Source organism: Diceros bicornis, unplaced genomic scaffold, assembly GCF_020826845.1.
Source record: "Diceros bicornis minor isolate mBicDic1 unplaced genomic scaffold, mDicBic1.mat.cur scaffold_77_ctg1, whole genome shotgun sequence".
Classification (NCBI taxonomy): Eukaryota; Metazoa; Chordata; class Mammalia; order Perissodactyla; family Rhinocerotidae; genus Diceros; species Diceros bicornis.
In genome coordinates this window covers 668,174-685,391 of record NW_026691656.1, presented here as the reverse complement: position 1 = coordinate 685,391, position 17,218 = coordinate 668,174, and the positions used below count along the sequence as shown (strand labels likewise).

The 17,218-nt window shown below is 48.7% G+C and overlaps 1 protein-coding gene across 1 annotated transcript in view; it reads right to left on the bottom strand.

Annotated features, from left to right (window-relative positions):
- Window positions 1-763: 763 nt before the first annotated feature.
- Window positions 764-17,218, bottom strand: part of LOC131403669 (uncharacterized) — a 28,289-nt gene continuing 11,834 nt past the window's right edge. Inside the window, exons 4-6 of the mRNA XM_058538061.1 lie at window positions 12,600-12,669; window positions 5,755-5,924; window positions 764-1,043 (exon numbers count right to left, since the gene is read on the bottom strand). Coding sequence (XP_058394044.1) covers window positions 898-1,043; window positions 5,755-5,924; window positions 12,600-12,669 — 386 coding nt within the window. The 3' untranslated portion in view covers window positions 764-897. The remainder of the gene's footprint in view (window positions 1,044-5,754; window positions 5,925-12,599; window positions 12,670-17,218) is intronic.

Here is a 17,218-nt window from a genome sequence, read left to right as displayed (position 1 = left end):
TGAAATACGTGGTAAAAGTGTCCAAACTTAAAAAATTAAATGAAGGCCCCAGTGATCCCACTCCTTAGGTATACACTAGAGAAAACTGAGAACATGTTCATACAGACACTTGTATGTGAATGATCCAAAAAAATAAAACGCTGGGCCAACGTAAAACTCACACATGAAGTTCTGGCATTATTCATAATTGCCAAAAATTGGAACCACCCAAATGTCTACCAACTGTTGAATACAGTACATCAAAACAATCAATCAGTAACCTCCCAGATGATTCTATCATACAGGCACGGTTGTGAGGCCCAGGGTGAGGCGTAGAATCTGCCCAAAGGAATCCCCTCATGAACATGGCCTCCTTCGCCTGCTCTGGGGGCAGGCGGCCTCATCTTGATTTCCTAGTTTGAGGCCAGACTCATTAGAGGCAACCTGCCGCCCGATGCACCAGCTGGAATGAATGCGTCTTTCTCACCAATGCATCCCCTGCACCTGGCAACTCCTGGCGTACAGTCAGACACGAACAGGGACCCAATCAGGCCTTTGCTTCATTTTCAGTGTTCTCCCGCTGTAAGGAGGGTGGATGACTTAGCTGTGGAACAGCTTCCAGTCATGAACCTGAGCCTGTTCAGTTTCCGTCTCTGAGGGTGGACTCACACGGGGCATTTTTCTGTTGGGCACAGATTCCTGTGTTCTTCTCTGGCAACAACTGGCACCACCCTACCAGAGCGACAGCAAGACCAAGTCTCTCCGTTCCTCATGGGCAGCCCCCACACCAGCTACATCCCACCTGTTTGCCTCCCTAGCAAGACAATGGACTCCTGGTTCAAGAAGGTGACCACACTCCCGGGATTTTTCCTTTTAAACTTGACTGCTCAGCATGCCCTCAGTGTGGCCCCAAGAAAATCACAACGAGAGGGACTCCAAGCACTGTCTCCAGCTCAAGCTCAATCTGGGCTGTTCCGTGTGAAATATCAAGGTTTGTGTGGAAGAAAGGATGGGTTTCTTGGTCGCCACAGCATGAGCGCCTGAGGGTAGCTGGGTGATGCACCCTGGGAGAGAGAAGGTAAGTGGGGTCTCCTTGGGGGAGAGGATACATTCCTGGGGCTCAATCATGAGGCAGGGCAGGCCCCAGGAGAATGGAGACCTCACAGAGCCACCCCAGTCCTGGGGGCCACCCCGAAGTCCATCTGAAGTGGTCTCTGGGAATGTCAGGCAGCATGGTTAGGCGGAGGCACCTGAGCAGCTCCCATGCAGCCCCTGCGGGGAGACCGGCCCTCAGAAGGTGTGAGTAACTCTGCTGCTGGTCAAGAGGTGCTGGGACCTGAGTGTAATGTGAGAGAGAACAGTGTGGATCTTCAGAAATGCAGCCCGAGTGTATACCCTGTGCCAGGTGCTCAGGGAGACTGTCACCTGCTGTGCCAAGTCAGAGCACTCTTCCTGCCGTGTGGTGCTCAGCGTCTGACTGTGTCACATGAACACAGTGAGTGCACAGTAGGTGTTTCCTGACCTCGTGAAAATGTGAGACAACCACATAGTCAAGAAACAAGCATGATCAGGACAGGACTCTCCTGAGTGAGTCAGGGGTAGAACTGACGAGAATGGCAGGCCAAGTGTTTTGGATTCACTGATGTCAGGGTATGCCTGCCAGCAAGCGGGGCCCCGTCCCCGCCAGAAATCATCATTGAGTGGCAGCCTGTACGCCCGGCATGTGGGCAGGGAACAGAAGACCGAGACCTAGGCCCCTGGGAACGGCTATACACTGAGGGAGATCGTGGTGGCCACTGTGTGATGAGAGTCCCTCCACCTTCTCAGGCCACACCTGCCACTCAAGCTCTGCACTGCCCTCCTCTACAGACCCCAATCCATGCAGAAGTACAGAGCCTGAATGTAAGATGTCAGGACAGCCAGAGGACACGTCGGAGTGGCCTGTGGTCACTGTATTCAGGGTGTCCTCACACACTCACTGAAGTAACAGGAGCCCGGAGCCTGCAGACAGACTTTTTGCAGGGAAAAAAAGGATAAATTATAGCAACGAAGCTAATGGTGTAGACAGTTTCTGTGTCTTTGGGCCTGCCGATGTCACAGGGAACCAGGAGAGCCAGCGGCAGAGGGAAGACCCGATGGAAACAGCCCCTGAAACACCAAAGTACCTCGAAACACTCTGCAGTGGGTTTTTGAAAGATAAATCCTTATTGTATTTAAATTATACATTTCTTTTGCATTTTTACAAGTGTTTTTTAAAAATGCTTTTCACAATTTCAAAAGACATTATTAAAATCCAGCCTGCAAAGGAAATATTTAGGCCTGTGTGTGCACACGGTTGCATGCGCACACACACGCTCTCTCCGCACTCTTTCTCTGGAGGGAACATGAGAACCAGAACCGGTGGTGCCTCTGGGACAAGAGACGGGAGACTTAGTTTTCATAAGACACTTTGTACCAAGTACATAAGTTCTGTGTTCAAAAATATCAATAGCTTTGTTTAGAAGAACTGACTTAGTAAACAGTAAGATAAACTACAATTTAAGAAAGAACCCTTTAACTCTGAAATGAGCCTTTTGGTCTAATTGCATCCTCCCCGTTATGAAAACCATTATTTTTCACTTTGGTGGCTGTGGTAAGGCACTCTAAATATTAAATATCCTGCTTTCTTTTAAATGCGCTGTAAACCATTCCTCCAAATGGGCCTCTGCAAACAGCTCCTGGCACACCAGCTTTGTCATTTCAAATCTTTCCCCCTTGGGAGCCCCTCTGGGCCTAGTGGAGCCCAGCCTGTAGCTTCTGCCTCAGTGAGGTCGCGGGGGGTCTCTGTTTTCCTGCTCCACATGCCCGTGGACAGCCTCTGACGAGGCCTCTTCCAGGGCACAGGGGGATTGGAACCCTTGGTCAGGCTGCCCCTTGCTTCCACAGGCTGCTCACTCACAGCCCCAGGAAGGAGCTCAGCGCCAGGGAGCCTGCAGCCTGAGAAGCTGCTGCTGGGCACTCGCTCTGGCTCCTCACCACTACGCGGTCTCTCCTGATGCCCTGGCAGAGGGTGCGCTGGGGCAGGAGGAGGCCAGCGGGGACCTGGGAGGGGAAGCAGTGCCCAGGGACCTGGTCCTGACCCAGCCACACACTGGACGCTGCTGCCACATCAGGTAGTCTGCTCTGTGGGCACGCACTCACGCCCGTCCAGTCCAGCCTTACGCTCCATGGCAAATACCGGTCTTCCAGGCAACCGATTCCCAGGCACCCTTGGATGTTCTTGCCTCACACAAACAGCTCTCCTTCGTCTGCATAGAAAGGAAAAGGGTGGCTTGGCTGGGCTAGGCCAGGGGCAAGTCACCAAGAAGAGGAAGGGTCATGAGAATAGGCTTTCTAGAACCAGGTACAAACAGAGCCCAATGTTAAACTTCAATTTCTACCAGGCATTAACGACTCCTTTTGAAAGGAAAGGTATACTATCCCCAAACCAAAAACATGTGCAAGCCCCAAATGACGGTGTGTCCTTCACATGGAGAAGAGCACACGCACGATGCTGTAGGCCCAGGAGGCTCCTGGACACGGCCCACTCTGCTCGCCCCTTATACACGCCCCTCACCCACGGTCATGGCCCACTCTGCTCGCCCCTTATGCACATCCCTCACCCACAGCCACATCCGACCACACCCTGCTCTCCACACTTCCTGAAGTCTGAACACACTCCAGTCCTGGTCATGCCCTGATAGAGGGAGACCTCCATCTGTCATTCCTTGTCTGGGTTTCCACATCTCGGCAGCATTTGGTCAAGGGACACAGGGTGACTGGGCACCTCTTTGGGCCGGGTCGATGTCTATGTGCTGAGAGCTGGGACAGGACAGTGAGTGAACATGTACGGTTCCTGTGCAGGAGCTAGTCAAACAGTTAGAAAGAAACAAACGATCAAACCAATATATACATGTTTACAAACTGTAAAAAGTGCCAGGAGGGACAAGAAAGGACAGAGTGCTCTAGAGGACAGTCCAGGAGAACAAATCTAGACTGGGCTCGGGAATGTCCACCTCCAGGATGGGACCCCAGACCTCCTGGGGCAGCCTCCTGCTACCCAGCCTTTAGATAACACTTTCGTCCACATCAGCTCTAGGCATTCCTTGCCACAGAGGCCCCATTTAACCACCTCCACCTGAGAAGCAGAAGAAGTAGACAAGACATGGAGAAGCCATGACTAAAATAATCTGACTGATTAATAAGGAATCCCTTTGTTCCCATCTGCCAGAGGCCCTCTGGTCTAACCACCACCCTGGGGCCTCCACCCTCAGATTTTACATATTTAACAGAACAATTCAGTCTGGCCCCCAAAAGGTTAGCAGATCTCAGGGGAAACCAACCAAGTCCAACTCCCAGCTGACCACATGCAAATGCTGGGCACAGAAGGGGAGATACCCAAGCTCTGATGCTCCCTCTACTGAGGACAGTCACGGCACTTGGAGGGTGGTTGTGGGGTCTTGGGGGAAATCTAGCAGGGGATTTCATTTCGATGTGACCCAAAACGTCCACATGGCATGACAGCAAACAGAAAACAGTGTACTCTAGTTGAATACTTTGCACATTTCATACGGATTTCCAAGGATGTGACTCTGCATATTTTAAGCCATAGATCATTGATACCTCCAGACTGAGTCCATAATGACTCTCATTTTTTAAATCAAAATAGCTTTAGAAGAGTCTGGCACCCTCAAGACATTAGCATATGGAAGTGCTGACTCCGAGTGACGGTGCTGAGGGATTACCCCGGTCATCACTGCGACCAAGGGTGCTGTGCACACACTCACCCCCCCACAGTCCACGCCGCAGCCCATGTGTGTTACAGGCCTGAGATCTGAACATCAGAAGACAACTGAAGGGCAGTCAGGACTCTGGGTCAGGGTGCCCTTGGATAGTCCTCACAATAGCGTGGGGCCAGAAAACACAAACGAGGATGACCCAACTCATTGACCTGGCCCAGATGCCTAAAGAGAAAACAATAACTCACCAGAGATGAGTAATTGAGATTTACAAATTAACATTCTTAGGTGCAAGGAAATAGCGAATTTACGTGAGGATCCCCACAAAATGAAATTAATTTTCTTCAGTCTTACCAGTCAGGTCAACTAAAGACTAGCAGACTGACCCGACAGTTACTGTGGTGGAACGGGAGAGGCCATCAAGGAAAGCGCACATCCGAGGGCGGGAGGCACCTGGGTGTCCGATGGCTTTGCAACTGGGCAAACCTTCAAGAACAGCTCCATTCCAGCCTTGGCTTTGATCATTCTCTCTCGGCACTTTGGAGAAATGGGGCATGTTTTCCTCCACAAAACCCCAGGGCATCTGACAAATCAGCGTCCTGCCGTCCCCATTCCTGGGCCGGGTCAGGGTTTGGGCTTGGCCAGGAGCGGGATGAATCCCACACTTTCATTTTCCAATGGCTCTCCCGGGGACTCACCAAACCTCTGCTGGGTTCCCCAGCAACCCGACATCTCGAGGGTCCCCCCCCCCACCGACTGGCGTCCTCTTGATAAAATTCACTTTCACATGAGCCCAACCACAAACCAAAGGAACCAAAAACAAAACTCCAGGATGAAAAAAGACACACGTTATACAACCTCAAGCCAAACAACCTCTGAATGAGCTGCTCTCTGTAATTATCCACGTGGGGCACCCCTCCACTGGATGGATGGACACTGAAAGCTGCCCACGGCTTGGGGTGAATCCAAGAGAGTGCAGTCGGCCCATCACTAGGGCCACACGAGCTTGGCCACTTACTGGTATGGGGAGCAAAGTGGCTGAGTCCACAGCAAATGCGGGAAACCTGGACTTCTGGGTGAACTCCATAAAGCTGAAGAGAGTGGGTGGAATCACTTCCGGAAGAGCAGTTTCCACTAGGTTTGGTCCTTTGCCAAGAATTCCGTAGCCTCAGACAAAAACATGTCCTTCTACATGACAGTAAAAACAGCGGTCATTAAGTCAAACCAAGTGCAGCCCTCCTCACCAGAAATTCAAACTGCACCACCGGGATGATTTAGATCCACAGGGATTGTTTTCTCCTCCTTGCTTGGCAAAAACACATTAATGACACTTGGAAAAGAATCAATTTCTTTTCTCCTCTTTTAAATTCTTACTCTAGGCATATGTCAAACAAACTAACCAAGCTCAGAATATAAATTTCCCACACCTGGAGGGCAACCTGGAGGGGCCTAGTCAACAAATCACCCAGAAACCCCATGTGAAGACAAGAGAGCCTCAGAAGGGCAGTTGTCCCCCTACTAACAGCTCTAAGTTTCACACTGACCAGGAGAGCAAGCCAAGTACAAAACAACTTAGGGCCAGATGCCGAAAACCATCAGAAATGATGTTTTGCTTATAAAAAGTGGAATACCCATCAGTGATGCCAGATGTTTCATCCCAGGGGCAAGGACCTCAGTGTCGAAACCCTAAGGCTCTTCTCCCTCTGTCTCTGTTTCTTGGTGCAGCCTCTCTGGAGAAGGCAGGGCCGGAGTCTCTGGCCCAGGGGATGGGAGGGGGAGAAAGCAGTTCCTTCTCCACTCCAGAGGTTTACTACAGAATTACTAAGCTCTGGGCTGGCTATTTGTCTACAGAGAAACCAGGGCTACTATCGTTCTGTCAGGAACATCACCCTCACCCTGTATTAACTGAACTCACTCTAACTAGGTCTTCCCACAGCCACGTTCCCTCCCTCAGGCTGAGGTCTGTGCTTGTGAATCCAACAGACACCGACCCTTCGCCATCGACCCCTCTACAGCTTCCCAATGACCTGCCTGCAAGAGGCTCTCACCATTTCATACAGCACAGCCCATGCCCCTACACGCCACGTGCTTAACGGTCCCCACAACTGAGAAGCTCAAGTACCGGGGGACATTCATCCGAGTCAGAGGAAGGGTCCATACTGTTAGGAAGACAAACCAGTGAGAACTTGGAAGGATTCTGGTGAATGGAAGGACCAGATAAGTTCCAGATCATTCATTCACTCCACAAATATGTCCCAAACAGCAAACATATGCTAAACATCTAACTGGTGATGGGAATATGAGGGGAAGGAAGAGACCCGGTCCCTCTCTCTGAGTTCAGTCTAGTGGAGGGGGCAGAAGTCAGCCAAAATTAATACCCAATTAATCTGTGCTGACTGCAAGGATGGCAGGACAGGGGCCTCCGTGAGGAAACTCAGGGAGCCTGAAATAGTTCATGGGCAGGAGTGTTCAGGAGGCTTCATTCTATCCACGCAGTCTGAGGGATGAGTAGGAGTGTGGAGGGGAGGGGAGAGCACGGTATTCCACGTAGGGGAGACAGCACCTGCACAGGGAGGGAGGGGCCATGGCCCACTGAGGGAGTTTAAACAAGGGCCGAGTGGATGAAGCCAGGGGACGAGGGAGAATATTTGCAAAACGCCAGTGGGGAGCAGGGAGGGTAGATCATGCAGGATGCTGTAGATCACGGAAGGGTCTGGTCTTTATTCTAAGCACAATGCATAGCCGGTAAGTGTTCTAAGTAAGGAGTAGACATGATTCCTAGAGGGGAACATAAGTGGACATGGCAAACAGTGGAGAAGGAGCAGGCGGGGGACGAGCAGGGGTTCACTTTTGGACCCACTGAACTCACAGTGCTTAGAGATGGCCAAGAGCAAACGTCAAGTGGCACTGAGAGATGTCTGCACCACCCAAGAGCAGGCTGGGCCTCAGCTGCCAGCTGGAGAGTCCTGAGCACACAGACGGTAACTGCAGCCACAGTGAGGGTGAGACCTTCTGAAGGAGAAGGCAGAGGAAAGGAGGCGAGCACAGTCCTGCCATGGGGACCTCTGACATAGGAGGGCCTGGCCCAGGAGCACAGCCAGGAAATGAGCCCAGAAGGAATGAGAAAGGAAGAGAGCCCTCAGAGAACCCTGTCACAGTGGCGAAAGGAAGACCGCTCTTCACCAAGATGCTCAGCACGTCATAGCCAATGTCAAAGGCTGCTGAGAGATCAAGAAAGGGAAAGATTGGACAATGGTCTCCAGGTTCTTTATTATTGTTTTCAGCAACATGGAGGTCACCGTAACCCTAGCAGGAGCCACTCAGCAAACTGATAAGGGTGGAATCTGAGTGGAACGGACAGAGGAATGAGAAGGAGACGAGGAAATGGGGACAGTAAGTCAATGCAGCTCCTGAGAAGTCTGGCCTAGAAGTGGAGGCAGGAGGTGAAGCGAACAGGTGGGACTTGGGGGAATGGGAGGATGTGGAGGGCTCCACACAGGGCCTCTTAAGATGGAAGACACCTGAGTCATGTGTAAAGACTGATGGCGAGGGACGAGTAGAGAGGGAGACGCTGAAGTTGTGGGGAAGAAGGCCCAGCAGATGGAGTGAGGCTTCTGAGGAACGGGGGAAGATGGGATCCAGGGCACAGAGAGAAGCATCAGCTTCAGTAGGAAGAGACACGCTTCCCCCACCGCTATAAAGGGAAGGGACCCAGGGCGGGGACAGGTAGAGGCAAGTGTGCAGGAGTACGAGTGGGAAACTGAGGGCTTTCTCAGCTGACGGCATCTGTTTCCTCTATGAAACAGGAGGCAGGTTCTTCTGCTGAGAGCGAGAGATGGGAGGGTCAGCGGTCTGGAGGATGAAGTGTGGCCAACTTAGCTTTCCAGCAGGATTTGATCTTGGTGCCTCTGCTGAGGGATAACTTTGGAAAGGCAGATTCTAAGTGCTTTGGAAAGACAGATTCTAAGTGCTTTGTTGAAGACAGCGGAACAACAACAGTCCCTAAGTTGACTCAAAAGGAAAAGAAGGGTTTACTGATCCAGAAAGTGTACACCTAGGTGAGTGAAGCTGGCAGAGCTGGGGCCTGGCCTCTGCTGCCTGGCTCGCAGAGAGCTTCTTTACGTAACTGTGCTCTGGCAAGGGCCACTGGAAAGAAATCACTGTTGTCACTGACAGAGGGAGGCTCAGGCCACAGTCAAGATCATGGTTGTGGCGGGCTACTTCTAAAATGGCCCCTAGTGATCCCCGTCTCCTGCTGTTCACACCCACGTGTACTCCCCACACTTGTGTGGGGGCTGGACCTAGTGACTTGCTTCTCACAAGCAGAAGGCCAGCAAAAGTGAAGGGAGGTCACTGCCCAGATTAAATGAGAGAACACTGGCTTCTGTCTCACTGGCACTCCGTCTTACCCTCTCATTTGGTCACTCTGACGGAGCCAGCTGCCATGTTGGGAGCTGCCACGTGGAGAAGCCTACATGGCAAGGAACCGAGGAAGGCTTGGCCAGCAACCATTTGCTGGACAACTACCAGCAAGGAATTGGGGCCCCTGCATCCTGCCAACAACCATCGGTGTGCTCCTGGAAGCAGAGCCTTCCCAGTGGAACCCTACGATGACTGCAGCCTTGGAGAGACTCAGAGCCAAAGACCCAGCTAAGCCCCCCAGATGCCTCACCCACAAAATTCAAGTGGTACTTCTACCCACTGCTGCTGGCAGTATCATCTGGTAAAACTTCTGGAAAGCAATTTAACAACACATTCTGACAACAATAAAAATATCCTACTCCTTTGACACTCCTGGGATTTATCCTAGAGCAATAATCCAAACGAAAGAAAAAATCACGTATGCACACAAGATAAATGTCATGATATCTCCAAGGGCCACTGCACTCCGCCTCCAAAGAAGTATGCCACCTGACAACAGGGAAATGCTTACGTAATTATTTAATAAAATGGTTAAATGAATAATTAATTATGATAAATTAAATTGATGCTATATCATACATATATTAAAAACTGTATCTGTGAAAACTTTACCACCATGGAAAAATGCTTTATGTAAGTATAAATGATAAAACAAGCATATAAAACCACACCTATGGTGTGATTACTGTATACAAATGTACACACATGGTGCCCAGCCCGGTGGCGGAGTGGGTAAGTGTGCACGCTCCTCCGTTGCGGCGACCCGGGACTCCCAAGTATGGATCCCGGACGTGCACTGATGCACTACTTGTCAAGCCATGCTGTGGCGGCGTCCCATGTGGAGTAGAGGAAGATGGGCACAGATGTTAGCCCAGGGCCAATCTTTGTTAGAAAAAAGAGGATTGGCTTCGGATGGTAGCTCAGGGCGAAACGTTCTCATCAAAAAAAAAGAAAGAAAAGAAAAAAAGGCCCGGCCCCGTGGCTTAGCGCTTAAGTGCCTGCGCTCCGCTGCTGGTGGCCCGGGTTCGGATCCTGGGCACGCACCAACGCACCGCTTCTCCGGCCATGCTGAGGCCGCGTCCCACATACAGCAACTAGAAGGATGTGCAGCTATGGCATACAACTATCTACTGGGGCTTTGGAGGAAAAAAAAGTAGTGCACATATGAACGAGGACTGGAAGAAAACACTAGACAATGAACAAAGATGATTTCATGTGCTGGTAGGATTACTGAGGATTTCTAAAAGATTTAGTCTTATATTTAATGGCCCTCCCTTCAGACCAATATCAGAAACAAAAAGGTTAAATATACAAGCTTGAGAAAATTTCTCAATCATTCCTCCCTGCATTAATCACATTCTTCCCAAATCAGTGAACATCAAGCTCCTTTTAGGGGACACTTGTTTTATCTTTGAAAGCCTCACACGGTTTCCTGTCCCTGCTGAGAGAAAGGTTCACAGCTCCTCTGCTGAGGGTTGGCTCTAATCCTCCACCCAATCTTTTATCGGTTCCTTTCCATGGGAGCCAGGGGTGAAGGCACTGGGAAGGGACAAACAGAAGAGTGGCGCCCCAGGAAGTGATAAGAGAGGTAAGAGTCAAATGAAGGCAGGTGGTTCTAGCCCATGAAAGAACCACTGCTCACAGCTCCAGACTGCACCATCCAAAGGGGGTGTAAGGTCCACTACCTGTTTGCCCAGCTGCGCCCCAGTCACCAGAATAGAACTCTCCTTTATACGTTAGGAACAGACTATAGTCCTGACCACTGGCAACCTATCAGACAAACAGAGGGAAGGCTGATGAGAAGAAATCCTTGGAAGCCCAGTGTCCTGTTCAAGGGACCCAAAGTACGGGAGCATTTCCTACTGTTCCTGAGCCCCGAGGGGGTCGGATCCAGGCAGGCTGCCCCACACAACCTCCACTTCTTATTCTTTCTCACTCCACTGCAGCCTGGTTTCTGCCTGCCCCTCCACTGACGTGGCTCTTGCTAAAGGAAAGGGCGAGATGTCCTAAGGAGAAGACCCAAGAGCTCCTCCATCCCAGTCCATCCCTGAGGAACCACTCCCTCCTCCACAAGCCTTTCTCTTCCCCATCCCTCACTTCTGCCTCTCCAATAGCTTCCAGTCTTGCTCCCTAGCTCAGCCTTACTCCTTACCTTTCAGTGTTGGAATCCTTCTCCAAGGTCAGTCTTCTGTCCTCTTCTCTCCTCCTCTTCACACTACCCTGGGAGGTTGCATACGTTTCCAAGGCTTTCCCTGTCACCTGTACACTGTTATCTCCAATCCCAACAACTGTACTGAGTTCCAGACCTGCTTTTCTAACTGCCTAATGAAAAGCACCGGTTACTAAATGCTTATTATTCCAGGCACTGTGCTAAGTCAATAACCAAGAACACCTAATAAGAAACCGAATCTCAGAGAAGGTTGGTAACTTGCCCAAAGTCATCCAGTTAATATGTGGGGAAGCAGGGACTTGAATTCGCATCCATGGGACTTTCAAGTCTGTGCAAGAAGCACTATACTCTACTGCATACTAAAAGCAATTTCACTCTCTACCTCCTCCTAGCTTCTCTCTCCCACTCAACCCAAGCCTCCCCTCCTCTAGGACTCCCGATCTGGGTTGAGAACATCAGCAGCCACTCATTTGCCAGTGGAGTCAGGCTCCACTCCCTCTAGCTCACTCCCTGGACCTCTTATCAAGCCCTAAATCTTGTCAATCCTCCTTACATGTCTCTCCACATGTCCTTTTTCCCCACGCTTTCCCAAGTGGCCTTCATCACCTCCCCCCCAACCTTAGAAAACCCTGCATCGCTCACTCTCCACCTGTCTTCCAGCCTATGCCACAGCACTCCCCTGTAAGCATACCAAACTCCAGCCACGCCACTTGCTCTCAGCAGTTCAAGTCTCCACCTGCCTCCTCCCCTCTGCCATGAAAACTTTCCTACCACCCATCCCCAGTCTATCTGGTAAATTCCTCTGCCACCTCCTTCACGATGTCTTCTGTCCCTTCCTTCCACCCACGGAAGACTTAACGACTCCCTTTTGCTACTCTTATAGCACTTTCTGTATGCATTCATTTATGTATTTAAGTATTGATTATAGCTATCTACCATGTGCCAGGAACTGCCCCAGGCATGGGAATAAATGGTGAACAAGATAAAGCCAGCCTGGAACACACACAGTGCCAGGACACACTCGAGTACAGCTAGTTTTTTCAATTGTCTCTCCCACTAGAGTGTTATCCCCCCCAAACCTTATTCAACTTGGTACCCCATGTTCGAGTACTGTACATCCTGGTCTACAGTAGCCAGGCAATCATTTGCATAAAAAAATTTATTAACTCAGAAAATCCCCCTAAGAAATTTCCCAACACCCCACCCAAGTTTCCCCCTTTCAAAAGTGCCCCAGGGTGCAGAATGATTGGCTCTCAGCCCCTGCCTCTTACCCGGACCACCTGTCCATCGAAGGCCTGCGTTCTGTGGACTTTGTGACTTCCGCTAATGGCTGAGGGCAATCTGGAGAGAAGCAAGAGATATGGTCATGGTAAGCACTGTGGGGTTCTGGCCTCCCCTCTGTCATTCCTCACTGGTGGCCCCACACACACACACAGTAACTGTTAGGGAAACTCTCTAGGTTAAAAAGAAGGCAGAGTTAGACACAGGCACGAAGGTAAAATAATACAAACTAAATCGCTTGGTGATTTTAATATGCTGCCAGAGCTGAGACTGGTGTTTAGACCAACTAGCATAACACGAGGAACTAGAGAGAAAATTTTTAAAGACCAACAGAAATATAACTGAAACAGAGGAATTTTTGAAGTTAATCAATTTGGCTAAAAATAAAGAAGGAATCCAAAGAAGGTCCAGGCATCCCAATCAATGCTCATGCGCCCTCCCTCCCACCAGGCTGATGCACGAATCTCCCCCTGAGATGGAACAACACCCTCCACAACTCTCCGGGGAGCGCTCACTGATCCTCTCAGGAATGAGGAACCTGGCTTTGTACTGCTCTATGGCTCTATCACATAGTAATCACTCCAGAGATGTTTAATACTCAATACAACTTGGAGAGGGGTAGTCCTTGTGGGAACTCACCTGTAAAGTTCATTTTCCACCACCTTCCTTCCACATTGTCCATCATAGCTGTTGCCCAGGCTGAAGACTAAAGAATACCACCACCAATGAAATCAGAAATCAGTTCTACAGGTTTGGGGAATCTGAGGACGTCAGGACTGGAAAGGGGTCTGGAAAGCGGTCCTAGTCCAACTGGTCACCCAACTGCCACTGGGTTTCCTTCTCCAATATTTCCAACCAGTGCAGGCTCACCTCCAGGCATGCTGGGGTGCAGACATGCTGCAACAGGCTGGGCCACCTGTACTTTCCCTCTGCTTCCTCTCTGGGCCCTCGTTCTGCCTCTCAGGAATTCCATGAGAGGCCAGCACCTCCTGTGATAGGCCTCAGCACCCCCATGTCTTGACATGAGTACAGCCATGTTTGGCCGCTCCATTGACCTACAACCAGCAGCACAAAAAGAAATATAAAAGCTGCTTTCTGCATGGTTGGAACTGGCCATTCTCCGATGGATATATTTGCAATGTGTAAAAATTTCAAGGCCCTTCGGGCGCCGTAGCCTGGTGCTGACTGGCCATCTGTGCCGGGCTGGAAAGAAACCACAAAAACAATGCACATACACAACTACTGGGCTGCGACAATAGCCAGGGGGCTCAGTGCACGTACACCACTGATAATATTTTGTGCATTGAAACACTGAATACTTGCTCTGTAAACTCTGTAACTGCTTATATAAACAGCTGGAAAGCGAGGCCTGGTGAGAGTTCTACCTGTGGAAGGGACGCCTTGCCCAGGATGTATGATTCCCAACCAGCCGTGTCGATTGACAGGACTCTCCCGGCTGTGGGGTGTGGATGTTTTGAGTAATTGATTCATTGTGAAGTAATTGATCTGATGTATTCTCTTTTCGGTCAACCTGGTGTTTCTCTTTCCCGTTGACTTGTGTCATTTCCCTTCAGTCGATCTGGTGTTTCCCTTTCTGATCGAGCTGGTGTTTTTCCCTCTTATTACTTGACCTATTCAGATCTGTTGGAGGACTATCGCCTTTACTATCCTCTAGATAATAAAAAATACCTTCAGTCCATTTGTTTGGAATGGAGTTTCTTTTACGTCTCTGATTGAATCCTCCGAACCACTCATAACACCCCATTCCTTGCACCTGTCACCAGGTTGCCCTCAAGGCCAAGGCCCCTCTGGAAAGAGTTCCTAATCACCACCTTCGCCTTTTCCTACAAAGCACCCTAAGTCAGAAAATGAAATGTGATGAATTTCGTGAAGTTGGCCTTCCCTGGAATAACCGCTTTTTTTGAGACGGTCGGGATTACCCAAGAGCCTGGACTCTGAAAGCCCCGCGTTTTGGAGGAAGTGTTAGCAAACAGGCTTCTCTCAGTACAGTAGAAAAGCCATTTACACACATAGCCCAGCTCAGTGACTTCACAACAAAGGCAGGCGTTGATGAGGTTGCCTGGTGTACGCTGTCATGTTTATAAATACCTGAGATTTCTCAAGAACCACAGAGAGCAGAGAACAGACAAGAGTCAGCCAAGTCTGCCCAACACAGTCTCTTGAGCCATGTTCCTGATTTGCTCGGGAAATTCCAAAGCTTCACAATCAGATGTGACTCAATCAAATGGGTCACTTCAGGCCCTATGGCAAGAAAGTGGTCCCCCCACCCTCCATCAATCTTGAACAGGTCAATTCACGTCCTTCACCGTCTTGTCAGGATGAAAGTGGACTCTGCCGCAGGAGACCTGTAGCACCTGTGTCTCCTGAGGTCTGTCCAGAGGCAGTGGGACAGGTGAGAGCTCCAAAACACACGCGTCTCCCCTCGCTGAAACAAACACAACCAGGGCGAGTGCACTGATGCAGAGTCAGAGCACTTCTAACATGAGAGATGACACTGCCCCACCCCCACATTGTTACACAGTGAGATCAGAACGACTTACTCAAACCACATAAGTCCCCAAGTCCAACCCACTGCACCACACTGCCTCCATGACACACGGGGTTACTGAAAAGCATCCTTAGTCTTATTAAAGAAAGCTCTTCACATGTCATTTCACACCATTTGAATTTTTCAGGAAAGTAAAAGCAATAGCCACTTTCTGCAATAGCCACTAGGATTTCTCAGTACGGTGAAGAACAGCACATATTATATGACACCACTTCTAATAAAAGGAAGCAAAAAGAATACATTTGTAGATGCATTTGCTTGCACATGCATTACATCTCTCCAGAAGGATAAAGTGGAAACTGTTAACGAAAAGGAGAAAAATCATGATGCTGGGAGGACAGAGGTGGAAAGCAGACTCTTCATCATATGTTCTATGGCGCCATTACGATTCTGAATTATGCAAATATGTTACGTATTCAAAACAGAAAATTTTAATTTTTAAATAAGCAAGTAAGAGGGAATGTTGTCTAGAAGTCACACTAAAGAAGAAACTTGGGGCCGGCCTGGTGGCGCAAGCGGTTAAGTGGGTGCGCTGCGCATCGGATTCGCTGGCTTGGATCCCGGGCACGCGCCGACGACCCACTTGTCAGGCCATGCTGTGGTGGCGTCCATATAAAGTAGAGGAAGGTGGGCATCAGATGTTAGCTCAGGGCTGATCTTCCTCACAAAAAATAAATAAATAAATAAATGATTTAAAGAAGAAATGTAGTGTTCTTTATAATCCTACTGGAGAGGCCAGTTTGGTTTACATAGGGAATTCCTCTGACAGGTCTTAAACAATGAACTTTTGACTATTTACAGTGGAGGCTGGAGTTGAGGAGAAGATCTGCGAGCGCACTGGTTCTCAACATACTCCTCCCTAATGACCCTCTATCTTCTCCTATGATCCCCATCTTTAAAAACATCTCATCTACCAAATAAATGGCATTATGACTGTTATAATAATCTACTTGTCCATCCATCAGTGACTGATATAATTTGCAGACAAAGCTTTTGATCTGCATGAAATAACTGGTTTATCACAATGAGATGATGTGATTCTAGGCAAAATCAAAGAAAATGGACAATGTTGTTAGCTCATATTAGTAGCTGAAAATATGAAGTACTTTAAAATACTGACAAGTGATTCACATCCCCCATTACTATCTGCATAGACCCCTAAGGGCCTGGGAAATGTTACTATATAACATTGAAAGGTAAACTGGCTCTAGCTCCAACTACCAATTGACAGGAAATACAGAGGACAGAGGATCATGTCAAACAGCACCACAGGGATTCATTTAACAAACTGCAGACTGGAAAATTCTATAGAATAAACAATGTCATTTCTTCGTTAAACACATTTCAAGGAAAAAATATTCAAACAGACTTAAAAGACTATAAAAGTCTTCTCAACCACTTGCAATGTCTAGACCTTATCTGGCTTTGGATTCGAATAAATTTTTAAAATAACATAAAAATCTATTGACACTTATGAGACAACTGTCAGTTTGAACACTGACAAAGTATTTGATATTAAGGGATTACACTGTTCATTATTTTTAGGTGTGATGCTATACTTACCACTCTTTTCAGTCCTTATTTTTTTAGATATGTACTGAAATATTTATGAATGAAATCAATTTTCTTATGACTTGCTCCAAATTTGCTGAGGGATCACATGGGGGAAATGAGTAAAACAAGATCGTCATGAGCTGACGATGGTGGAAGCTGGTGACGGCCCATGGGGTGCATTATCCTATTCCATCCACTCTGCGTATGTTTACAATCATTCGAAACAAAAGGTAAAAAGAAATGTCATTTGGCATCGTAGAGCCAATAAAGACTTCAATACTAAGGGTAAAAGGATTCTGATATGAAATTCAGTGAAAAAAGGCAGGAAACAAAATATACACTGTGATCAAAATTCTATAAACAGACATTTGCATACAAATGAAGGAAGAGGGAAAAAAATGAAAAGAAAGATTTGTCCAGTATGTATTTCTGGGTAATTCTCCTTTATTTTAAAAAATGTTTCATATTGTCCTCATTGTCCTCATA